The sequence below is a fragment of the Buteo buteo genome, chromosome 14 (genome assembly GCF_964188355.1).
Source record: "Buteo buteo chromosome 14, bButBut1.hap1.1, whole genome shotgun sequence".
In the NCBI taxonomy this organism is placed as follows: Eukaryota; Metazoa; Chordata; class Aves; order Accipitriformes; family Accipitridae; genus Buteo; species Buteo buteo.
The window spans coordinates 4,885,454-4,911,469 of NC_134184.1; the positions used below are offsets into that span (position 1 = coordinate 4,885,454).

Here is a 26,016-nt window from a genome sequence, read left to right on the forward strand (position 1 = left end):
CTGCACGTTGGTCCGTTAGTGCTGAAAATGTCAGGAAGTGCAGAAGGATAAGTGGGAATAGTTTTGACCTTCATCCAGGAGGAGAAATCAGAGAGGTGCCAGTAAAAAAGTCAGGCTAATGAAAGGTATTTTGCCTTTTTTTGTTACAAAATTCATTTTGCCTGGGTACTTGGAAGACAATGACTGTGACAATACTACAGCTGCAGCAAAATGGAAACCAGCCAGGTCCCAGCTTTTGTTTCTGGCAAGGAGCTGGAGCACTTAATACCTTTGATAGTGTTTCATGAAACCAGGCGGGTGAATCATGAAAGAGTAGTACAGAACATGAAAATGTAAAAGTGAATTGAAGCATGTAAGAAAGCTCTTTTCACCAGAAGGTAGGTAAAGAGGGTGAAATGCTGGAGAAGGTTGACTGGTCTAGGGCTCACTGTTTTGAATAGTTGACTCGGATGAGGCAAGACTGTGTGGATCGGGAACATAAGATTGGAAGGCTGGAAGACTTGGGTTAAATGTTAACAAAACTAGAATTTGTGAAACAGAGGAAGTTACCTAGCCCAGCTGGAACGTACAAGAGGAAGAACAATAGCCTTGCACAGATGTCAACACAGAGATCTCAGAGCTCTCCAACAGAAAAGCCCAGAAGCAGAAAGACAAGCACAGACCAAATTTCAAATCATCTGGAAAAAAAAAATAAAAAAAAAATTAGAGAGCTATACACATTGAAGCAAACAACATGAGCCAACACAATGTCTGGCATCGGGATGATGGTATAAAATCTGCACAGGATTACATCAGTCTGCAAGAGCATGCCAGCAGCAGCAGGTTGCTCACAGCGGGCTCCGGGGGATGACAGCAGCCCTGCCAGCTCAGAGGAATGCTTTGTACAAGCATTGACTGCACAGCGCGCCAGGGGAACGAATGAGCGAACGAAGCAAGGAAGGAAAGAAGGAAGCATTGTTCGGAGAACAAATGGGATATTTGCGCTCAGGTGTGCAAGCCAGCATGATGCCAAAGGCCACTGGTACTTGGGAAAAGCTACAGCAGTGAAAGGCTGGCACGGGAAAAAAAATCTGTTCTTGCTCTGGCTAGCTGCTCGTCAGTAGCAGGGGTGCGCTACCTTAAAGGAGAGCGATCTGGCAGAGGCTGAGCAGGACTAGGGCATGGTTGGAGGGAATCTGAAGTCCCTCTCTGAGCAAGGACTGCAGACACTGAAAGGCTTTGGGCAGGAGGCTAACGGCGTGTCTTTTGATTTTTGCTGTTCGCCCTATCTCTAGGTGAACTGGGAGCCGAGCTGTTTGAAGGGAAATGTTCAGAGTCACCTTAGTAAGACTCTGGTCACAGATTCCTGGAGAGAAGTGTTTAACACTACCCACTGCAGGTGGCTTTGCAAGCATCTGCAAAGCTGGGGGTGGGCGAGAGGGCTGGCATCCAGGGACTGAATTCCAAAATGGTAAAACTACAGGATTACCTCTAGCAAGAGAGGAATGCGTAAAAAACTGCCACGAGAAAGGTGACTTTGTCAAGGTTTGTGAGGCTACGGAAACAGTGGCGAGCCCAAGCCCTCTGTGTGAGACTCATCAGCCAGGGCTAGGATTGCTGTGGACTTTACAGGACCTCTGGCATTGCTCTACGCAAGACGCAGCTTTTCGTGTATTTTCATAGCAGATGGCCACTCTTGGGGACCATCAGTAAGCAGCTTCTGCACTTAAATGGCTAAACTGTACACGAGCCATAACTCCGATACTGCATTCAGCCCACCTTGTGTGTGTGCATTGCGTATCTGACCCGTGCAGGCGCTGCAGTTGGATCCACTGTGGCCACACAGAATGGCTTTCCATCCCACGGCACTCCGCTGACCAGACTCGATCTCCACGCACGCTGTGTAGACAATCCACATACGCTACAAGGCAGAGTGGAGGCCTTTGCTACGCTGCCTCGAGCCTCCCAAATCTTTATGACACCCTTGAGTACAAAGCTGAGCTCGCACCGTGTTCATGGTGGTGAAAAATAAGAGTTTTTCATCCAGTTCTGGAACTTTCATTTTCCAGTGAAAGCCAAGGCTTGTCCCTCGGGGAGCGTAGTATCGTGAGGGACTGTGAAAACATGACAGATGCCACTCAGCTCACATCATGTCACCTTTCACTAGTTCTGGACTTTTCTTTTGGGGCCTAAAGTATGTTACGAGAAGAGTCAGCTCTTAATTTCAATGAAGGCTGCCTTTCTGCTAACCATTACCTCGCCTTGGAGGACAAAGATCCAGGGTCTCAGGACAGCATTCAAGTACGCAATATTTGCAGTATTTCAGGCAATCCTGCTTATGCCCATTTCCCGCTGTCTTGAAGTTCCGTGAAAATCACCCCCTTCCACATCTTGACTTACTGCCCTAAACTTTGCCTCACCCCAGAAAAGTAAGACTTCAAATACATGCTGTAAGGGGTTTCAGTTGAGACGGAAGAAAAATAATTCAAGGATAAGCCAGTACTATTCCCAGAAGGACAGAAGGGGAAACTTTACGAGGTTATCCACAATAACCTGATGCCAAGCTGAGGCATTTAATGGCTGAGCCGCAGCTCGTCCTCCCGGAGCGCAGGCAGAGCTCTGGGTGCCCTTCCAAGCTCTGCCGTCAGCCGGCATTTGCAAAGCAGGTAGGAGAACTTTCGACACCCACTTACCAGACATTATTCCTTAGCAAAGCCTCTCGCGTCAGAAGCCCGCGCTGCTTCGGGAACATCTTGCAGGCATTACGCAGGCTGTGTTAGTCAGCGACAAGCCATTAGATAACTGTGTGTTACCACCAGGAACAGAACATTTCTGTTAACGTTTCTTCTTAATGGAGAAAAAAGTAGTGGTAACATTTCGAGAAGTGACACCCACACGAAGCTGATAATGCCCATTTCTTTCCCGGTGCCACAGATCCCCGCAGCTATGGGATCCTTCGCTGTAGGGGAAGCCAAATGATGATTCAGTCTGCTCGATGTACTCCTCTTGTTCAGGGTGGGAGCGCAAGCCCCAGCTAACGTGGCCAGTGACTCCGCAGGCACTCCAAGCATGGAATCTGTGCGGAGAGTTTTTTCCAAGACCCACAGTTATTGCAAGAAAAACAAAATAACTCTTTTTTTACTGACCACATCTGGATGTGGATGTGGATGTGGATGTGGATGTGGATGTGGATGTGGATGTGGATGTGGTCAGCCCCGGGTTCTGCCCCAGTGTTGCCAAAGCAAAACTCTTTGTCCCATGAAGCCCTGTCTATACTCACTCTATCGCAAGTATGATAGCAAACATTTTGAAACACGGTTATTTTCGTTTCTGTGACATGCCCTTGGACTCTGTTGGATTAACCGCTGACAGAGTCAAGGAGCTGACACCCGCCTGGAGGAAGGCTTTCTTGCTTTTTTTTTTTCTTTTCTCTTTTTACTATTTTAGTCACCTACTAGTATCTGAGCTGCAAACCAACACAGATGTGATTATCTCAGCTGTCACTGGGACGGAAGTGGCATTGTAAATAGACAGGATCCAGACCACATAGCACTTTAAAGATCCAATTGCAACACGCCGATATACAAATAGTAACAAATAGGAAACCACTGCAGCCTTTCAAGCATCAATGCAAAGCTTTCACAAGGACTATCACCATTGTCAGCTATTTCATTCATACCTCTGAGTACCAACTTACACAGAGTGTGCAGCAGAAGCTTCTTCTCAAAGCTGCGTGCTCAGCTTTAATGAGAAAAGGAAACGGTAGGCAGAAATAAAGTAATTGAACTGCCACAGTTATGGCAACCCGAAGAGTGGCTGAATCAATGAGAAGTGAAAAGTATATTATGGGTGATGCAGGTTTTCAAAAGGAAGAATGTTATTGAGAAGGGCACGGTTAGAAAATCATCATTAAAACTAGATTTAAAGGTATAAGTAAAGACCTAGTCAGCCTGAAAGAAATTATCTTCACACAATTAAGCATATACTTAATTTGACTTCTAAGCCAGCTTACACTTAAGCAGTGTTCCAGTACGAGTAGTAGTTGTTCTTATCACAGCAGATGTTCTCTGAAATTTTGTGTCAGCATCCATTGTAGGTAAACCAACCTGTCTATGGAAAACAGTTCTTTTTACAAAATCATAGGGCTTTTGACATCCAGAACAATTAAATAAAACACACTTTTTGCCTATCTTTGTGTGTTTATAGGTGACTGATACCTACAGCACATCATCTGTAGGTAAGATAGTCTTGAATGGCTACTTAATTTTATATTTGCAGATATAGTATCGCTAAGTCAAGTCTGATTCTGCTAGCAATTCTAATACCCTAACTTTGCATTTTTTTTTAGGATTCTTACCATATTTTCCAACAAGTATTTTCATTTCGAGGGGGCTTTTCAGGGAGCAAGATGCTTCTTGGGGTGAGTAGACCTGGCAATGCTTTTAAGTAGACTTTAATAGTAATCAAATCACTGATTTTGCTAGACTTCTCTGAATATTATATGATGTTTGATTTTCTTATGTAATAACTTACAGGAGTTGATTTTTACGTGTTATGTTCAAAACTGTAACTTTAAGTCCCACTAAGTTTTTTGTATATTTATTAGAATCAGAACCAGTTATGAATAGAGATAGGTCATTCTTTGACTCTTCCATTGAAAGCTTATCGGCAACAAACTGTATTATATAAACTCCAATGTTTGATTTTATCAGTCAGATAACTGAAGTACATGTTGCATACTTCAGAGCCTAATGTTACTAAGCTGTACAAAATCTGTAAACAAACCACAGAATTCTATTAATGCAAATATTACCATGGGTAATTTTCCTTCTTTTTTTTTTTTTCTCCTCCTCCTTTATAAAAGTGTATGAAACACAGGCACCTGATCGAAGGACTCCCAAAGACTACCTGGCGAGGGCATTTTGTTCACATGCATTTCTGAGTATAAAACAAAAGAAGGTTTATTCCATTCTGCATCTCCAAATGAAAACTATGTTCAAATATGTTTTGAAGTGCCGAAGGAAATTACTACTCGGGAAGAGTTCAGGTCACAATCTTGTGTTTGTCTTGTAAGGGACACAGGTTACGTGCACTGTGCTGACCTCATTGACATGACTGCGTCGACTAGAGGAGCTATCCTGTGATTTTACAATTAATTTTGCTTGTATGGTGCAAACATATCCCATCAGTATCCTTGTCAAAGTTCCAGTTTACACCTTCGTCCTCCCTCAGGCTGCAGCTCGAGACAGAATCTCACACAGGACAGTTGTGGGGAGGAAAGTCAGGTATCTAAAAGATGGATATCCATATCTATACCAGTGCGTTATACTTCCTTTAGCACTGATGGTCAGAAAGAGACACCTCCAGAGAGCAATTCTTCTCACTCTAAGGTAAACAGCTGAAGCAGATCAATGAACTGCCCTCTGGAGATACCTGTTGCTGTCCTTTATCTATATAGCCAGCTTTAGGCAACTATTTAGGTGGTGAGATGTACCCCAACTTCAACGTCTACTTTATTTTGAAAACAGAACTGAGCCATTTAAGCCTTCACCATGTGGGAGTCGCACACAAAGCCTTTGGTGGGATCCCAAGGTTACTGGTAATTTGCAGCTTCCTCGGGATCGCAGCCGTACCTCTCCAGGACTCAGCGCAAACCCAAACAACCTGACACCCGCTCTAGCGTACACCTCCCAGCTATTGCCGCAGCCAAAACGGCCTCTGACTGTGCTGCTGTCCCAGGGTATTCTGATGGGGCATGGTGGGGCCATTCTGCCAACCCTTTGCCCCCCAAAAATAGTTTTATGATAATAAAAATGGGAAGTGCAAGGGGCTTTGTTACCCATTTGTGTGAAGACAGCTCACGCAGGCTGTGGTAGAAGCCAGTGTCTGAAGTTCAGCTTGTGCAGTATCCAGCCGTTACAGCACGCTTTTCCTTAACATTTTTTCACCAATATACCGCTTCTGGCACAGCCCAGTGCCTTTTCCGTGGGGTGCTGCAGACCTGATCAACTTTTCCACACTAGAGCTTACACCGCTGTTGCCACACACCTGGAGCTGTTACGAGGCACAACTTAAGAGAAGCCCAGCCTATGGAAATGCTACAGGGGCCGGAGATCCGGCTGGAAACGACGTGCCGTGATGGGAGCTGGTGGGAACGACGTTGCTACCGGGCAGCCCTGGAGCAGCGCTCATACCCCTGCTCGGAGAGCTGACCATCAGGTTTCATTAGCTCCTCTGGCTGCTGGAACAACATACTCTAATGTAGAGTAGAAAGGCACCGTCTCAGTTTTCTAGGACACCCGCTTACTCTGCTCTTTCAATCAGAGTTATTCGCCCTTTGCAGTCTAAACCACTCTAGACTTGTGGATGAGGGAATAGTTAATTTTTGAAGAAGGTAACACAGGGCAGTAGTTTTTCATAGGCCTGATCTCCAACAAAATTATATATTGTTTTTTCACTGTTTGATGAATTTGCTTTTTTTAAGCTCATAATTATAGGTACTATAACCATTTACCTTGGTTTACTGCAGCTTTATAATACCCAGTGTGATACACTTTAAAAAATGGACTAAATTCAGATTTCAGGTTCATTTTAACAGCAAGTAAAACATTTGGCTTGCAAAACTTGCCTTTCGGTAGGCTGAATGTGTTTCCGTGCTAGCAGCTTCCAGGAAACTCTGAGGTTACAATTACAAGAAGTTAAAACTGCAGCAGCCGAATTGTTAACTGGAAGTCAGAATTTCCTTTATACCACTCCTCTTATGCTTAGTGCTAACGGGCTAGCTTAAATACTTTGTTTCTTTTCTTTTTCTGTTACATTGTTCTGGTATTTTGATGACTTTTTTTCTTCCTGATCCTAACCTCTTAATTATTTGTTCTTTGGTCGGGTTCCTTTACCTTACACTGGATTGTCTACTCAGAGCAGCATTTTCTAACAACCTTCCAGGTTATGGGACTCTCTCCTTTAAATTTATTGGGGATATGTCCAATTCTTAAAACAGGTCAAAGACATTTTTTGTATTCCTTTCTAGGCTTCCTAATTACATGGTCAGTAATCCAAAGAAGAATGTAAGCAGGAAAAGTCTGTGATAAGAGCAATAAAAACACTGTTTGCTCTAAGGAACAAAACTGAAGCAGACTTCACAGACTAAAGGAAGGGAAGGAAAGAAGGTAACGGGTGGATTCAGTTGGAAGAAAGACACGGGGATTTTTCTTAAAATAATAATTTAGACAATGAGAAACTATGAGTGAAGGTTACTAGAGCATAACAGAAAATCTGAAGAAAGAAATGGAAGCATGATTTAATAAGGCTCAGCAAACAACGAATCTAGGGATGATACTGCAAGACAGATGGTATCCCCAACAGATCCGTGCTCTGCAAACTCAGATGACCCCTTTTCTTTAAATTAAGATGCAAGGAGATGACCCCGAGAAAGTGAGAAAGTGAGAAAGGACTGGGCTGGAATGCTGGCTGAGCGAGCCACAGGGACAGAGGACAGTTAGTTTGATCCGTCTGTTATTTGAACATAGATCTGAAAGATCATAGGATTGAGCAACCACACTGAGAAACGGAAACAAAATTTGTGTCAGAAGAAATGACACACGAGGCTTTATGTTTGCTTACGTACTATATATGTAAAAGATAAAAATAATATATATATGTTTACATGGTTGTTTGTAGAGCAAATGTGAGGTTCACAGACAATTTGTCACTGCTGCAGCCACTGGAACGTGCCAGTAAATCCGTGGCCCCGTGTCTCCTTACAGCTGCTTTTATATTTGGAGTATAAGCCATGTTAGCTTCTGAAGGATTTATCAGTTTAGAGGACAGCTGTGGATTGCTTAGGAGAGAACCTAAGGATGACACGGCTCCAAAATAAATCTGTGTTTGGCTACGCCATCTCCTGACACGTGAGACTTTTCTACAGAGAAAAGACTTCCAATGCAGGAGACGGAGCCTCCCAGGGATCTCCTGCAATTACATCCCAACTCTACACCACAGGCTTTGAAGGCTTCTTTCTGTGAATTTTTCTTGTCCAACAGAAAAAAGAAGATAATATATGGATGGATGAATAGATGGAATATGTATTATTAAAAAAACATTCAAAACATTCCAACAGACACACTCTTTTTTCATGAGAAAAACCCCACATTATTCACATTGCTTTGTAAGCTTCTGGAAGGCTCTTTGGTGTGATGGTTGCTATAGATATTACTACCCAGAACAAGGTAGCTGTAGCTTGCAAATGGACAATAACCTGATCAGTTTGTTGACAACTTATTTTGTTCACACATGCAATTAAAATGAAATGGAAGGACTGTTTGGTAGTTTTTGGAAGATAGAAGAGTAAAATCTAAGCGATGTAAATCCTCTGTAGCAAGCAAGACCAGTTCTGAATGTAAAATACTTTTCTGTTTATTTTTTGTTTTTTTTTCTGTGGTTTTTTTTTTTTTGAAACAACATAAATACATATGAAACAGCACATCAGGAAAACCTAGGAAATCAAAACTAAAATGACCTTCTTCCTTTGTCCTTGCAAAGGAAGGCTGACAAATGCTCGCTCATGAGCTTCCATTCATCATGTTTCATAGGAAAATAGGAGACAGTAGGCATCTTGAGCTGGTCTGTATTGATTCACGCACAGGGATCCTCCTCCAAGACCACTGTGCTTAACAGCTAAGCAAATTCCACCTGCCCTTCTAAGAAATCTGATTTTTATCCTAAGTCACATTGGTCATTGGTCACATTTGAAATGTTTCAGATAATCATTTGAATGATTATTTTGACTAGACGTTGCTTTTAGGTAGTATTGCACCAGGTTATAAATTCCAAAGTCTGTCATATAGTCCAGGATTGATTAAGAAATATTTATCCTGATATTAAGAAATATTTATCCTGATTTCTTGGAAAGATGTCTGAATTTTGCCCTTCTGTTGTGTACTAGTCATGATAATTTCAGCATTCGGTTTTACGATTTTCTTATTCACACCACATCCACAAATTCACTCTTGCAGCTGTTCCTCATGTGATTATTTCTAGTAGTTTCATTGTGGTTACTCATGTGAATAAGGCTTATTGTTGTGGTATACCATCATAGGCTACAAATATGCAAAAATTATAAAGAGACAGGAAACTTTCAAACCCTTTAAATAATTTCTTTTGGTTTTGGATAGGCATTCTTTTTTGGTTTCGCTTGGGTTTTCTGTTTTGTTTCATTTTGTTTGGTTTTAAGATTGCCCTGCAGCTATTTAAAAATAGCTTTAAAAATTTTAAAAACTGCTTCCACTGATTTACTTTAAGTAAGTCAGCCACAGAATAGCAAGCAGTTTCAAAACCTGCCAAAACTTTAGCCAGTAAAATTTAGTAATTATGCAGTTATTTTTATTAGCTGCATATTGTATAAAAATATAAGTATCTATACAATAAAATATTGTCTAGAATATTTTATTTTATAACAGTATATGACATTTATTTGTGACAGTGTAACTGCTATGATTATTATAAATGACAGAGAGATGAACTGGCAAGGAAGAAAGCATAGGAACAAAAGTCTAGTATTTTGGAGTATGTATTTGTACTGGAGAAAGAAGCTCCTAAATACACTACTATAATGGATACTGGACAAGCATGCACTATACAAAAAAAATTCTGTCTTCCTCTTCTTCTGAACAGCATATGGTGAAAACTGTTCTCTGGTGCCAGCAAATATCTCTGCTGCATCAGTTACTCTGCCATGGAGATAAGAACTATGAGCTTTTGGACTCACATACAGTGTAAACAATCACTGCTTGATCACTTTGCTGAATACAGCTCACATCCTATTACTTATTTCTCAGCTCATGTCTTGGAACTGTATCTAAACTGACCTCAAAACACAGAACACTTATCCAAATCCTTTGTGTATGAAGAAGTTACCTACTCAGAATGAAAGAAATGTGAGCTATGCCAAATCAAGGGAGTAAGCAGGCAAGTCAGTAACGGAGGATTTGTAGTCATAAAGACTACTTTGAATTACAGTGTCTGCAGGATACCTTTTATGTGTTAGGAGGTTATCAGCCATCTTCTCCATGCTGCTCCTAGTTTAAAGCGGGTGGGGAGTCACAAATATTAACACCGCAAGAAATATGTTACTCGTTTGTGTAGTAAGGGTTGTAGTCTCATAATAATAAATATTGTACCTGAACACTGAAGGACCAGAATCATTCTGCAGTTTTAATGGAAACATCTTTGACAACATCAAGAAAGACTGATTACAGATAAGAAATCCGGGAATCAGCATATGGTCTGGCTTAGCTGGAAATCTCCATCGCTCCTGAGCAGAAAAATCCTCTTCTAAAGGCTACAACAACCTTATGCTGATAATAAAAGAAAGATGTGTCCCATGGTATGCACTTAAACAGCTGCTGGTGGTCATGACATGACATGAGCCATCTCTTAGAAGTACACAGCAACCCTAAACAGCAGTTCAGTGAAAACTGTGGAATTAAATAAACATTTTAAATTGTGGAAGTTAAACTCTAAATCATTTTAAAAAAAAAATCTGAGATAATTGGTACAAAACCCTATGCATCCATTTTTACTTTTGTTAAATGTAGCCTTCATTAGCTCAGTTTAACACAAACTATCTCAACTGAGTTTAGACAAACCTAAATAATCTAAAACAAAATCAGAGTAGCCACTTAGAAGTTCTGCATCAATTTCCTATCAGGTTTAAAATCAGACATTTGTTGTACTCCACTGAAAATAGAAGAAAATTATGTAGAATTCTGATCAGACATTACATGACTAACTCCCCAAAAGATATTACTAATACTCACAGGTAAGTTCTTACAACTAACACTGAAGAAGGAGTATTATCCTAGAAGCCTGAATTAAACTGATTAATTGACTGATAAACTGAAAGAAGCATCATAGTTGTCTTATGAGTCAGTGGAAAAGGCAGGAAAGGAATTATTCTGTATCCTCCTGAACTTGCATAGGAATTTATTTACATAGAACTATAGTTACCCTAGTTGGAGTTTAGCCAGGGCATGAGCAGCAACACCACCTCTGCTTTTAAGAAAAAAGAAGCTATATTTATGCCATGCAACAGCGCAGAGAGAAATTTAGTTGCTTAAATTAATCCTGCAACACCTCTGCTGAACATGAGAAATATAATTGGAAAAATGAGCTTTTAGAATTGCATCCAAATGGGTAGAAAGATCACAGAGCATTTACTTGGTCCTTCCTCAAGTTTCTGTTGGCAGGGTTGCAATAATTAAGCCTATAACGGAGTTACACTGAAACTGATTACATCATTCTGCGAAGCAGGTAATGCATGTAGTTTTATGAACAGTACTGAGTTACTGAGAAACTTGCACTAAATCTTCTTGCCCTTCACCACATGATATACCCAGATTTCCAGGTAAGGAATAAAACAGAATATTTTTTGCATTTCCATTTATGAGCCACAGAGACACACATACACATACGTGCTCTTTCTTACTCATATTATCAAAGGAAACAACATCCAAGTAATTTATGGTGTATCTATCTGCTCAGTGCAAATACACATTTCCTCTACCTTACACTAAATAGCCAGCTTCAGGTATTCGAATTTAAGATGAATAAAAGACTTGGACACTGACTGACAAAAAATGGTGTTATCTTAAGAATGCGTATTATGGATTTCATGGGGTATATCAGTGTTGTAAAATCAAAGTAATTTGTAAATGTTTGTACCTTTCTGTGCATAAACTTTGGCACACTGTTATATTCCACTGGAAAAAAAAAAAACCAAAAACCGAACGAGAAGCTGCTATTCAGAAATATCTGTGTGCACTGCTTGCATAATATTTGGAAGGACAGATGAGCTGCATCTGGGAAAAAGTCAGTCTTAGCCAGATATAGAAAAACCACTCCATTATTCCTTTCAGGCGTTGGGAGAATTTTATAAAGGAGCTCAAATGTACCTAGTCCAGCACATCACTGGACGGGTTAGTATGCCTGAAGATGCTTTGCCATCCATCAGCAGTATTGTTTTACTTTAATTTTTACAATTATACAGAACTAGTTGCTCATTTTAAATGAAAATGCTGATAAAATGCTATCAAAATGTAGCTTTTTATGCTTCTGCCTTTTAAAGCACAAAAAAAGGAATGCATCTTACCTGGATTTTAAGATCCAGTTCTAAGCTGTTTATTATCCGTAAAACCTCCAGAGTGTCTGCATATCTAACATTTAGTAAGTACTCCCTTGCTTCCTCTATTCTTTTAGCACTTACTCTGACCACATCATTAGTTATGATTTGGCGGCCATTAGCTCGTCAGCTCTTTTCCTAACTGAATGGATTTGTAGGCCAGAAAGGTTATTATGATCATCTAGCCTGACCTCCACAGCAACATAAGCCAAGAAATTTTATAACGTGAACTTTGCTTTGAGTCCATAATTTGAGGGATGACTTAGAGCCCAGGACTCAGCAAAGATATTGAACCTTAATTTAGAATTTGAGAGATAGAGTTTAGTGGGTCCCTAGGGATATTATACCAAACAACCCCTCTTGTGGCTAAAAGAAAAGGATCTTGTGCTTATTCTAAATTAGTGTAATTTCACCTACCAGTTACTGTTTCTCACTGTCATCTTACCTGACAGATTACAGAGACTTCTAACGTTTGAAATTTACTTTTTTTGCAAATCCTAGTACGTTATGATCAAGCTTTTGTACAAGCTAAACAGATGCTTCTTCAGTCTCTCGCTGCAAGGCAGATTTTCCTGGCTTTTCCAGTTCGTCGCTTATTTGTGTTAAAATGCAGTACCTCTATTTCAGTAATAGTTTGATGAATGCCATATATAACAACAACTTTATCACCACTTCTTAATATTCCTCTGCTTTTACATCCAAGATTTGTACCATAAGCATGAATCTTTTTGAGTTGTTCATAACCACACTATAACACCTCTATAATTTGACTTTAAAATATTCTTTGATCTCAGATGCCTTTCCACTCATCTGTATTCAAATACAGTTCAGTAAGTCCCATTCTACCTGCCCTGCAAAAAAAGCAGGCTCTGCTTCAGAAGTAACATTTCCCTATAAATATTTATGGCTGCAGATATGTTATTGGTGATTATTTTATGTTTTCTTCACATAAGTTAATAAAGATTATGAATAGGATTGGGATAAATCCAAATCATTGTTGTACTTTGCTAAACAGGTCTCCATGCAATGACGATTTTCAAGATATAATTACTTTTCAGATCTGCTGGGTAATTTTTTTTGTTCAGATAAATACATGTTGCAAGTTTTGTATAAAAATATTTTTAAATAGAATATTGGCACTAAATAGAATATGGCATAATGTCATCATAGAAGCTTGAAACTCTGCAGTTACCTTTGCCAGGTGAGATACTAATCCCTTTAAACAACATGCCTAAATTCCAGCAAATCCTGCTGATATTAGAAACTCAGTAATTCTTTAAATTCCTACATGATTCTTATGTTTGACTTTCATGATTTTGCCAAAGGTTCTCGTCATGTTATTTTAGCTCAAATACCCTTTCGCTTCACATTTCTAACAGGCACCAAATCAGTTTCTCTCTCTCATTCCTGGAACAAACATAGGCAGATTCATTAGTACCACAAATCAATCAGAATCCCCCAAAATTCCGGGACATGACTTAGTTGGTCCTGAATGTTTATATGTTTTTACCTTTATCCGTTGCTATTTAGCATCCTTGCTAAGTAATGATTGAATAAAACATTTGCAATTACATCCATAAAGTATTACTGCATTATCCAGGTTTCTATTGAAGAAAGAAAAGAAATTCTTTTGTACATCGGCATTGTTACTGAAAATTGTGTATTTCAAAGTAGCAGGGAAACCATGCCGCTGTCGAGAGGTTTTTCTTTCTCGATCCTGACATTTTAAAAAATGTTTCCCCCTTATCCTTTAGGCAACGAGCCAAGACTTTTCATTCATGTATTTAGCTACTATTATTCATTCTCATTGTTCACAACTGCTTACTTACCATTTCTGCTTATCAGCTTCCATAGTTTTCCTTTTGTTTTATACATGTATTAATCACTCCTTTAATTTTCTTTCTTTAACTGAATGTGTTCAGCTGAAAAGAAACTTAGATGGTTGTGGTAATGTCATCTTTGGGGTATCCTGTACAGTCTTCCTAAATAAACTACCATTTACCTATTTGATGTATTTTTCCTATGTATCTCTATCTATATGGGTATCATTCAGAGTTTTCTTCAGACTTGGAACACTGTCCCTTTTCCAGCAAAGCTGCATCATATATATGGGAAATATTTATATATAGCAAATACAGTTAAATTATGCCACTTTACATCCAAGCAACCATAAAATCAGTAGATTAGACTTTTTTTTGGTCAGAATTCAAAGCACCCGAGTGCTCTGAAAATAACATATGATTTTATTTTAGAAAATGATCATCTATTATTTATATAAAATCTAGGGCATGCTTACTTGTGAAGGTTTGATATCTTGACGTATCCTACAGATTGAGATTAAAAAAATAAAAAAAGATGATCCTCAGATAGCTCATTCTAGTTACTCTAGCTAAATGTTTAGAGAGCTGCTCATCCAGTTCTGTATTCAGATAATCTGTCTCATTAGTATCAATTTTCTGATTTATCAGCCTAAACATTGACTCATAAACACACCGGCTCTTGGATTTGTGAAATCAGGAACTCTAGTTATCTTTAATGAGCCTGACTAGCCTCCCTCTCTGTGCATTGTCTTTCTTAAAGAAGGTACAGCCTAGTATGAATGCTCAAGTTGTGACAGACGACCTACTAAAAAACCATAGCTTATGCATTTGAATAAATGAGTCTTTGATACAGGTCTGCAAAGTATCTGCAGAAAGATCCTTCACCAACAAAAACTCCCTCGGTGTAAGCCAGACATTCATATATTCAGACTTTGTATCCTAAGTCTTTCTGAAAGAACTGCCTCAACTATTTGGAACCTTATTAGTTACAGATGTATCTGCGAAGCATCCAAAAGTGTAGGCCCTTTCTCCGGCAGGCATTTCTTGAGTACGGAGCCTCAAATACAATCACTTTGTGATCTTTTCCCACCTGACCCCACCTTGTCCACAGCACACGGTGGCTCCCTCCATCAGCGGTAAGCTGTATATTCAGGTGCAGAAAAGTGGTTTTAGTTCATATAAAAAGACGCCCGAGAAGATAAAGGTGTGCAAGCCCTAATGCTCTCAACTGCTCCAAGCTTTTAAATGTAGTCGTAAGGTGCCTAACGCCTGTAGCCCTGCTAACAGTACTGCTAGCCAGCCTCTCGGAAAGCATTCACAGCAATTAAAAAAAAGCTATAGCCACGCACACTTTCACACAGCCGAGCACACGCGTGCAACTTCACCCACAGACAGAAACCGTTTGCGGGAAGAAAACCATACAAAGGAAAACCTCGAACACGTAGAAGCTTCGAGCAGCGCTACCATTTCCCAACTTTTTTTTTTTAACTTTTTCGCTACGCCACGTGCCGGTGCCGACCCACGTCCGTGTATCTATAGATACAGGTACAGGCAGGAGCAGCTGGCGGGGGGCCCAGGGGCAGGCAGGGCACCGCACTGCAGCCCGCCCAGCTTGCGCCGTGTTTACCCCCGGCCCTCAGAGGCGACAACCTCTTGCTCCGGCCGCGCTCTGCCGCCGACCTGCCGTTGACTGGGGTCCCAACGGAGCCGAGAAGAAGCGGCGGGGCCCTCACGGCGGGGCCCGCCACAACCTCCGCCGCTTCACCACAGGCCGCCCCGCTGTGAGGGCGGCGCCTGCCCGGCAGGAGGCGGGAACATCCGGCTCCAATCGAACCCCGCCCCTCACCTTGGCCTCGGGTCCGCGCTAAGCCAATGAGGGTGGGGAGTCGCAGCCGGGCAGGTAACGGGGGGCCCAATCGGATAAGGCGCCGCGGGAACAGGTGGGGGCGGGGCCGCGCGCGGCCCCGCCCCTCTCTGCCCGGCTTCCCCCCCCCCCCCCCCGCGCCGATCGGCCTCCGCGCTCGGCGCCCGGGCGGTCTCGAGGTGGTGGAGGGTGGGGGCGCGGCGCGCGCCGGCTCCGCGGGGGAGGGGCTTACCTGCCGGAGGCAGCGGCGCCGGCTGCGGCAGCCGCCGGCGGGGCTCGCGCCCTGCCCGCCTCCCTCCCGCCGCTGCTGTGTGAGGGGCCGCCCAGCGGCCGGGCCGTGAGGGCAGCGGTCGGGTCGGGCCGGGCCGGGCCGGGCCCGAGAGAGCGCGGAGGCAGCCATGGCACTGGTGGCCCCGGAGACTCGGAAGTTCACGCGGGCGCTGAGCAAGCCCGGCACGGCGGCCGAACTGCGGCAGAGCGTCTCCGAGGTGGTGCGCGGCTCCGTTCTTCTGGTGAGTGAGGGGGCGGCCCGTGAGGGGACGGCGGCGGCGGCGGGGGGCCCCGAGCCGCGGGTTCTGGCCGGGGTGGGGGAGCCTCCACCGGGGCCTTTCGGGGCCGCGGGAGGGGCAGGCCGTGGCCCCGGAGGAGGAGACGGGCCCTTTGATCCCTCCCGGGCCCGCCCGGGCTGTCACGGCGGCGGCTGGGGGGGGGGGCGGGAAGGAGGTCGGCGCGGCTCCGCGGCGGGTTTGCGGCTCTTCGCCTCCCCCGGAGGCTGCTGCGGGCGGGGTGAGGTGCGGGAGCGACCGCAGGCCGGGCGGGGACGCTGCCAGCGGGCAGGCGGGCGCCATGGGATGCGGCGGCCGGCGGGCTGGGCTGGGCTGGGCTGGGCTGGGCGCTCCCGCCCTTCCCGCGGCAAAGTTCTCCTCAGCGTGAGGCGGTGCGGGACGGGCAGGGCGAGCGGAGCTCTGCGGGAGGCAGCGGCCCCCTCCTCGCTCTCCGCTGCCTCGGTGGAGGGGCCTGCGTGTGCTTCCTTTTCTCTTCTTTCACCTGTGGAGCGGGTGCAGCTGGCGCTTGGCCTGACTCGGCTGAAGCGCTTTCGTGTGTGTGGAAGCAGGGGTGCAGAAGGGATTTTTCGTCTTGCTACCGCCTGCGGGCTTTACAACTAAACCCACGGGGTTTTTTTTGTGTTTTTTTTTGTTGTTGTTGCGTCGTACGGAATGAAAGATGAGCGCTGGCAAGTGTAGTAGGAATGTTTTAATGCGTTGTTTGTCCCTACTGTCTGTGCTGTGCTAGCACATGGTAGCTGTTCTTGCCAGTTTGCAATCGGGTGCATTAATTTAATTTAAACTGCTGAAAGTAGATTTGTGTGAAGGTGTTAGATGGTGAACTGAGGCAGCTGGGACCGAGAGAGAGAGGAGTATGGGTTTTTTGGCCTGGCTGTACCCAGGTGACGACATCTTAAACAGCCCCAGCAAGATTTTTCAGCGCTTTTCTCTTGGGGCTCTTATTCATGGCATGCATTTGTTTTCTGTGTGGTTTTGTTATCTCCGGGGGGAATGTTTTAGTAAGCCCTTAACTCGGTGTAAGTAGAGAGTTTTTGGTGCTGGGATTCCTGATGTTGGAAGCCGATCTGTTGTTTGCTTTTCACTCTTGCTAATGCTAAGTATGGTCACGTCTAACTTTTGTAAACTGCTTGGCAGAACACTGTTTGTCTTGTCATAGCTACGTGTTGCGAGAGTAACCAATGGTGTAGCTGTAATACAAAGACAAATACCTTTCTTTAATAAAACGATGGCTCTAAAATTAAATTAGTCTTTATTTAACCGTGGGTCACAGAATAGATAATAGAAGACGTAATATGCATAGTTCGGGATCCACCTGAACACTGACAGCTTTCCACAGGATGCAGGCACATATACGTGTAATGAATGTCCAATATATGTTAACACTTCTCCAGGGATCAAACTTTCCTGGGGAGAGTGGAAGAAGGATACATATGTATTTAAAAATATTTTTCATATTGAGGAAGCATGAAAGGGATTTAGGTATTTTTGTGACACAAATAAATGTTTCTTTTGCAGTAAACGTCAACCCTGCCCTCCCCGCCTTCTCCTTTAGAAGTTTTTTTTTCCTAATTCAGTTATGATTAGTGTCCTTGAGATAAGTTGGAAAATATTTATCCGATTCTTTAATCCATTCAGGTTGTCCAAGTACATAATAGGATGGTATTCACTAATATTCCAGGTATTTTTGCCACAACAGCATATTTTGCAGAATTTTCAGGAGGTGAAAGAAGTGATGGTGGGAAGTGGCGTACTGGCTCAACCTTATTCTGGCTAAGGTCTTCCATCACTATTTTAGAAAACAAAAATAGTCACTTGCCATTCATGGCAACTTAACATTCATGTCAGGTTTGTGGTTCTTTTATGTTAGCTTGATGCATGGAGCAAAAGTCTCATCTCTCTCCCATACAATCTTGTGCTAAAGTTCACCCTCCTGTTTCAGCCATATTTTGCCCCTGCTGTTATGTCTTTCCTACTGTCATAAATGCTGTTCATTTTGTCACTGAACTCCTGTCTTCCTGATCACATACTGTTTAAATCATGAAATAAAAGGCTAGTGATTGCAGGTTTACCTTTACCTTTTTACCTTGTCTTCCTCCTTTGAATGTACTGTAACTCTTTTTGTTGAGCATTTGGAATAAAATTGTACTTTTTTTTTTTTTTTTTTGAAAAAGGAGGTGTTTAGGGGGATAGTGTTTTTTGGTTTGTGTGTGGGTTGGTTTTTTTTTTTTTCTGTAAAACACTTCTTAAAAATATTTACTCCTATATGTTTGACAGATTGACCTGTTTCTTAGCTGATGGAGTTTCTGGGCTTTATTATCTGAAAAATCTCTTAGGCTGACCTGATGAACATAGGATTCTTACCAGTATTATAGTGGTTGTGGAATAATCTATTCAGATGCATGGCTTTGAAGAAAAGACGACCCACTTTCTTTCCTAAACTGCCTCTCAAAGCTCTTTGATAGAGCACCCCACCAGGATTTTTTGAACTGGGTTGTCAACAAAATGTCTTGCTTAAAACATCATTCAGCATTGGTAACTAATGTGGTCTTACTGTCATCAGTTGCTTATGAACAAATACTGAAGTTTTCTGATACCAAAAAAATGCAGAAGCTGTTTTCCATTGGACAAGCTTGCAGTGTAGAACCCAGAGATAGGAAAGAATGATTTCAAACTAGTCGTTCTTGGTGGGCGATTTGTCCAGATATGTAGAACCAAATATTGCTTCTGACTGTACAGCTCTGCAGCAGAATGTACTGAGCAGTGATGCAAATCATCCAGTCGTTACTTACAGTAACAGATAAAAGTGAACCGCTAATACCTCTGAGGTTGTATAGATTCTTTAACTTGTTATTGTTGCTACTGTTTAACAGTTCCATCCACTTTTACTGTGAACAATGTATCACTAGACTTAAAAAAAAAAAAAAAAAAGGCATTTCCCATCTTTAAATGAGGCTTATTGGATCATATTTCTAAAATATGCTTGTCTTTTCTGCTTTATAAATGTTCCTAGGATCATACTGATGAAACAGGACTGAAAACAGCATGACAGTAGGTGCGTATCTCAAATTTTCAGATTACTCTTCATTGGAACTAAAAGTCAGAGATTTTCAGCCAACTGACAGACTAAATAGCTCAGCTGAGTAGTAAAAAAACATTAAGCAGATGTGGTTAGCCAAGCTAGTTTTCATCACAGAATGAAGCAAGCTACCTTGTCAGCATTTGACGTCTCATACATTCCTTCTGTTAGATTTAGTTTGTTGAACCAACAAGTACCGTTTGGTTGGCTGAACTGAAAACTTCTTATCTGGCAACCAGCTTTTCACTGTGGTAGAAGACACACAATATATTATCTTGATTATTCGGGTTCAGTTTTTACTATTTTCTGCTTGACAGTAGCATCCTTGTTGAATATCGTCTTGTGCATTGTTGATGTTGTTTTGACTTCAGGCTAGCCATGTGACTTAATGTGATGCCTCTGGCCACCTGAATACATTTATGTCTGGGGAAGAAGACTAGAGGGATGACAAGTCTGTCTCTTAAACCAGCAATCTTACCAAGAGCAATTTTCAATGCAATTTTAGTATTACACATAATTGGAAGAGGTCTCTTTAAGTGGTGATGAGTTGCCCAAAGCATGTTGTATACAGATCAGTAGCACCGCTGGAGGGATATGTGGTGTCTTGTTCAATGATATGTTAGTGATAAGTTACCTCAGTGACAAAACAATGTGTTCCACCCTATATTAAATTAAGCTGACACTTACAGATAATAAGCAATTAAGAGAATGTTTGGCATACCAGATTTGGTTTGCTTTTGCCTAGCTGTCAATAAAATGACATTATCAAATATGCAGATGATGAAAATGTTTAAATATACCAAATAATGCAGCAAAAGTTGTTTCCCCTGTGTTGAAATTAACATCGTACAGAAGAAACTGGAGATACAGGGAAAACAGGAGGAAATCTGAGTGAATCTCAGATTGTTCTGTGCAGTTTTCATTTTTGATTTGGATGTATAAAATAGGTTTGAGTATTTGAAGGCTGAAATCATCACATCTTAATACAGCCTTGGGCTTTATATGTTAACTTTGGGTACCTGGTAAAGCTCTTGAGTTTTAAAACTCTTGTAGAAATTCAGCTTTTCAGATGTGGAAGAAAATCAGTATATCATAAAGACAATGCTTGGATCTCCTAATGACTCTTGATCTCAAACTCACTGATGTTCTCTCTCTCTCTTTTTTTTTTAAAGAAGACTTATTCTTGATTTTAATGGGACGTCAGCTTTGTCTTTACAATCCTGATCTCTGCTTTCTGTGAATCTCAACTCCATAAAAAAGACGGATAGGTGCACTCTATGCTATACTATTACAATGTTTTTAACACAGTGTTTTTCCAAGAATACAGTTACTGGGAGGATTATGTAGTATTCATTTTGGTTTGGTATTTTCATTTCTTATTGCTGTATCCTTTCATAAGCCCTGTGCGTAGAGGGCTTGTGTGCTTTTCTGCAAAGTGGCTTCTCTGTATATGATGAATGGAGTATTTGGAACCTCATTAACTGTGAGATTTCAGTTGCAGTGTTTGTGTAGAAAGACATAGTTGATGGCTTGCTTTAGGAAAGCAGGAATTCAGAAGTGGTATGTAATGCTGAAGGGATGAGGGAGGACTGGGATCTTTTAGAGCTGATGGGTACGGAAAAGCTGGAAACACAGATAAAGCTTGAGCTTTTTGTAAATGGAATGTGAAATTGTATACGTTAAGAAATTTGGAAGAAGTAAATTGTTATGAATGGATGAGTAAAAGCAGGGAGACAATAACTGACACTCAAGATTTTAAAGGAAAAAGCGTTGCTGACAATGAACATCATCCCAACACATCTCATCCTGGAGGAACTTGATGCGAATGCTAATGCTTATTCAGTCACTTTCTGAACTGTTGAACTTTCTCTTTACTTGGGGGGAAAAAACCTGATACTCAACCCTGAAGAAGTTAGTTGATGGTATGTACCACTCACCTTTCCTAAAGGAAATAAAAATTGCCAGAGTATAAGATCTTTCTGATAAAGGTGCTAATTTTATTTCAGCAAAGCGCATGTAAAAATCTTTTTGATTGGATACAAACCACTAGCAAGAATAGTACGTGTTATTTCTGGCAAGTCTGATACTGCTAAGAAAACTTACTGGGTGTGATAGACATTTCTGTGGTTGTGAGGATTCAGAGTCTGGACTATAGCACTTAAGTTTCTACTAATAAATACCATTAAACTTATTTGAATTTTAAATGTGAGTAAGCTTCTTGTTCAGAAAGGGAATGTGAGGGGGGGAAAAATACAGGACAGCTGAATTTTTATGTGAGCAAAAATACGTTTAACCATTCAACAACAAGATCATCATTCCCAGTAGCTGCACCTTATTTCCTTATTATTTTCTGGAACTTTTTCTATCCCACTAGATAAGGATAATTAAGTTTAAAATAGAGGAGTAGATGCTTTAAAATAGTTAATTCTAATACAGCAAATGTCAGATGTAGGTTGATGCTGGATTGGGCTTTCAGTTCTTGGTGGCAGCAGCTCTCATGCAGCACAGAATACCACACTATACCTTCTTTTTTCCTCTCTTCTTCCTACTCATGCCCTTGAATACTCAATCAGGATCACATATTTGTATCTCAATGGAAGTAGAGCTCATTACACCTGAAACTTGGGAATTTCACAACTCTCTGATTTCTTTTTTCCCCATGTTGAAGGTCTTGTGCAATAAACTTAAAACACATATGTTTTATAACATAGTCATTTGGTTATGCTGCATTGTGCTTCTGCTCATTTTCAAAACCAGGCCTTTAATGTCAACTGTTTTTCCTGTTGCATAGGCATAGATGTTCAAGTTACTTTTAAGCATGTATGGTTATTAGACTGAGTGGCCACTTGCACGTGAGTAGTGTGTGCCTGAGATTAGATAACCATCGGATTTATGCATGTATGTGCAAACTCAACAATTTGTGAATTTGGCAGTTTTGCTATATATTTGTATTTTTGTGGTAACTTTAAGATTCTGCCAAACTCGTGCATGTTTACTTTAAAATAGTAAGGAAAAATTACTGGTAAGTCATTGAAGCAAATAAGGGGAGTTCCGTTTTCCAGGTAGCAGGAAGCTTGATTGTGTCTTTCTGAGAGATGTATTGCTTATATTGCTTTTAGTTAATAATTTCTGTAACTGTTAGAGGTGATTCGGTGCCAGTGGCTCTTTATGGAGCTAAAGAAAGGGTGTAACATCTTTAGCAGTGGTGTCCAGGAAGCTCTTATTTAGACCTGAAATTTCTGATGGCAGTTGAAGAACTTACCTAGTACAATGATCTTAAAAAAAAAAAAAAAAAAAAAAGTAAACACTATATATTAAAAAAGTACATAAAACTTTCTTCCTTAGCTAGTGTTTAGTTTTGATTTTGAGGTTGACTTCACTTGAGGTAGACACTGAAGGCAAAACTCCTGTATTTGAAAGAGGGTGAAGGCAAATTCATTCTTACTTGCTCCCCCTTAGGTTGTCTGTGTCCATGAAAAGCATTAATTATGCAAGGTAGAAAAGGCATAAAGTTGCACAAGTAGTCCATGTATTACACAATGCCTTTCTCATTGAAATATTTTTGAAATAACTTATATCTAAAGATGAGAAGATACTCCAATAATTCTGAGCATGTAACTTATTCTAGACCTTAATTTAGAGGATAGATAGGTTTGTGATGGGGGGCTTACATTCTGTCTTACTCCAGAGGCACTGATGTACTTCATACCTTAAATTTAATAATCTGTGAAATAGCGGTAGGTATCGCATCATGAGAAAGCTATGGTTTTTGGGTTTCTTTTCTGTAAAGGGCCTTAAAGTTCTTTTTGTGAGAATAAAAGTGAGCATATATTTTCTCAACATAGAGACTTCCTGTAATATTAAAAAAACAACAACAAACCTGTCTCAGAGGCCTTAAAAACCAACCTGGTTAATGTTATGGACGAGATTTCTTGTACAAAGTGAGGGCCAGAATTTCATGGGTGCAATGGACTCTGCTTTGGAAAAAAGTTTACTAGATGTCTAAAGGTCTTCAGAAAGTTGAGCAGAAGCTCTGAAGGGGGTTTTATGAAGAAAACTGTTCTGGAGCACAAAGGTTTGGTCAGAGGAATCCAAGATCTGTAGCTGAGGTTGTGTTCTACTGCATTCCCATTGTGACTGGTTGAGAGAAAGAGCAGCTTTGCTGCAGAAACATTAGGAAAATAAAATTCTTAATCTGACTGCTGGGGTGGGGGATGGGATTCTTTGTTGGTGTAAGGATGAATAACTGTGTCTGTTAGAACAGTTTGTCATCTCCTCATCTGTGCCCCATGAATCAGATGTGAGAGGAGGAATGGGGAATCCAGATACTGTCTTCTGCGTTCTCCTGCTGTGTCCAGAGATTGCTGCCTGGTTTGGAGGCACAGGCAGTTCAAGTGAGGGAAATATGAGAAAGAAGGAATCAAGAGCCTTTGTTGAAACCTCTGTCTGGATCTGGCACCTCAGGTTGGTGAAACGAACCACTCCATTCTGTGAGTAGTGCTCCGTTTAAGGTAGTGGTGTTGCCTTGGGGCTACTGGTGCATATCCAGAATAAAAAAAAAAAAAAAAAAAAAAAAAAGGCAGCAGGGAAGATCTCTCCAAGGCATGTGGTGTGAAGGGGTGCTGTGGTTCTCTCACACAATCACAGGCTGGCTGAGGCTGGAAGGGACTTCTGGAGGTCATTTGGTCTAATCCTCTGCTCAAGCAGGGCCACCTAGAGCTGGTTGCCCAGGGCTGCGTCAAAACAGCTTTTGAGTATCGCCAAGGATGAAGAATCCACAACCTGTGCCAGTGCTTGGCCACCCTCACAGTAAAAAAAAGTGTTTCCTGATGTTCAGAGGGAACCTCCCATGTTTCAGTTTGTGCCCATTGCCTCTGATCCTGTCCCTGGGCACCACTGAGCAGAACCTGGCTCTGTCTTCCTTGGCACCCTCCCTTCAGGTATTTATATGCATTGATGAGATCTTCTGAGCCTTCTCCTTAGGCTGAACAGTCCCAGCTCTCTCAGCCTTTCCTCATAGGAGAGATGCTCCAGTCCATCATTTTTGTGGCTCTTTGCTGGACTCTCTCCAGTATGTCCGTGGCTCTCGTGCTGGGGAGCCTAGAACTGGACTCTTCCATGTACTTGTTCTGTAAGGTGTTAATTTGCTTTTTAAGAACAAAGTAATCTTAGCTCTGTGTGCTGAGGAAGCAAGCAGACAGGCTGATTCAGACTGGAGTACTTGCTAGTGTCAGCGTAAATCCAGTCCTTATCTGGAATTCTAGTTTTAAGCCTCTGGGCCCAGGCCAAGCTTTGTTTTGGGGAGCTCTCTGAATAAAAAGGCCTGTTCCCATTAGAGGACCAGCTAGAATTTCTTTCTGCTCACCAGCTGAAGGAAAGGATGTCAGGTAGTTTAAGAAGGAAATTTGTTATTCAGCCCCTGGAATTGATGTGTAAGAAAGAACATCAAAATTCTGGATCATTTTTCTATCTTGAGACAATGAGGAGGAAGAAATAAGTCAGTTGAGGCTGAACATTGTCTGAAAAATCTGATTCACAGGATTTCTGTGGAAAGGTTATGTAAAGTAGACTTTGTTATGGACAATATTGTCAATGCTGGTAGTTCTGGAAGAAATTACAACTTTATAATTCAGAGCACGTCAAGGAAACATGGTTTAGACTGGCTTTTTTTCTCCTAACTGCTTTTGTAGTACTCTTGAAAAAGTTTCTTATAGTGATGACTCTAGGAAATAATACTAGAAATTAAAAAATATGGGACACTAAATCAACAAAACCATTCACTTTTCAAAATGATACCTCACTCTTTTCAACTTGTTTGAAATTTTCAGGGGTGAATAGGTTTGTGTATAAACAAGTTAAAGTCCCTACAAGTTGAAATCAAATAGTCCCGCTTTAAAACACCACTATTCCCCCAACAAAACAAGAACCTCCCACAATGATTTAAAAAAAAAATAAAGATTTAAGTGTAGTCATAGCAAAGCTTAGGAGGAGTAATGCTGATCCAGAGCTGCTAGAATACAGGGAAGCCTGTAATATAGATCCATCAGTGTAAATAAATAATCCTTAGCTATCCTTAGCTGCTGCTTTGTGTACTTCTGGGTGCTTTTTGATACTCAGGTGTAGCTATTGACTTAAAAAGAGATGGCATGTTGACAGATACTGATCTAGGTTTGGAAATTTGATGCGCGGACTAAACTGCTTGTAGTACTTCCAGGTACTCTGTGGATGGGAAGGAGTTATTTGGTGAATTCAGAGGTAAGACAGGGGTTTATGTTTTTACTACTATAAAATTAATCCCCCAACAAAAAGCGACTACATGTTATACTCAGAATGAGTAATGCTTGCATAATTTTAAGTAGAGAAGGCATTTAAATATCTGGTTACATCAGTGCAGAATGTAATACGTTGCAATTTTTGTGTTATCTAAGTGAAATGTAGTTGATTTCAGGAGCCTGGAATTCAATGTAACTGGATTTGTAGACATTTAATTTGGTTTCAGCTTGCAGGTCCAGAGCCTCCACTGCCTTTGGATA

General features: G+C 41.4%; 1 protein-coding gene across 2 annotated transcripts in view; it reads left to right on the top strand.

Annotated features, from left to right (window-relative positions):
- Positions 1-16,070: 16,070 nt before the first annotated feature.
- Positions 16,071-26,016, top strand: part of DOCK9 (dedicator of cytokinesis 9) — a 134,248-nt gene continuing 124,302 nt past the window's right edge. For both annotated transcript variants that reach the window (XM_075045930.1, XM_075045933.1), the window contains exon 1: positions 16,071-16,353. In XM_075045930.1, the coding sequence (XP_074902031.1) occupies positions 16,240-16,353 (114 nt within the window). In that variant the 5' untranslated portion in view covers positions 16,071-16,239. The remainder of the gene's footprint in view (positions 16,354-26,016) is intronic.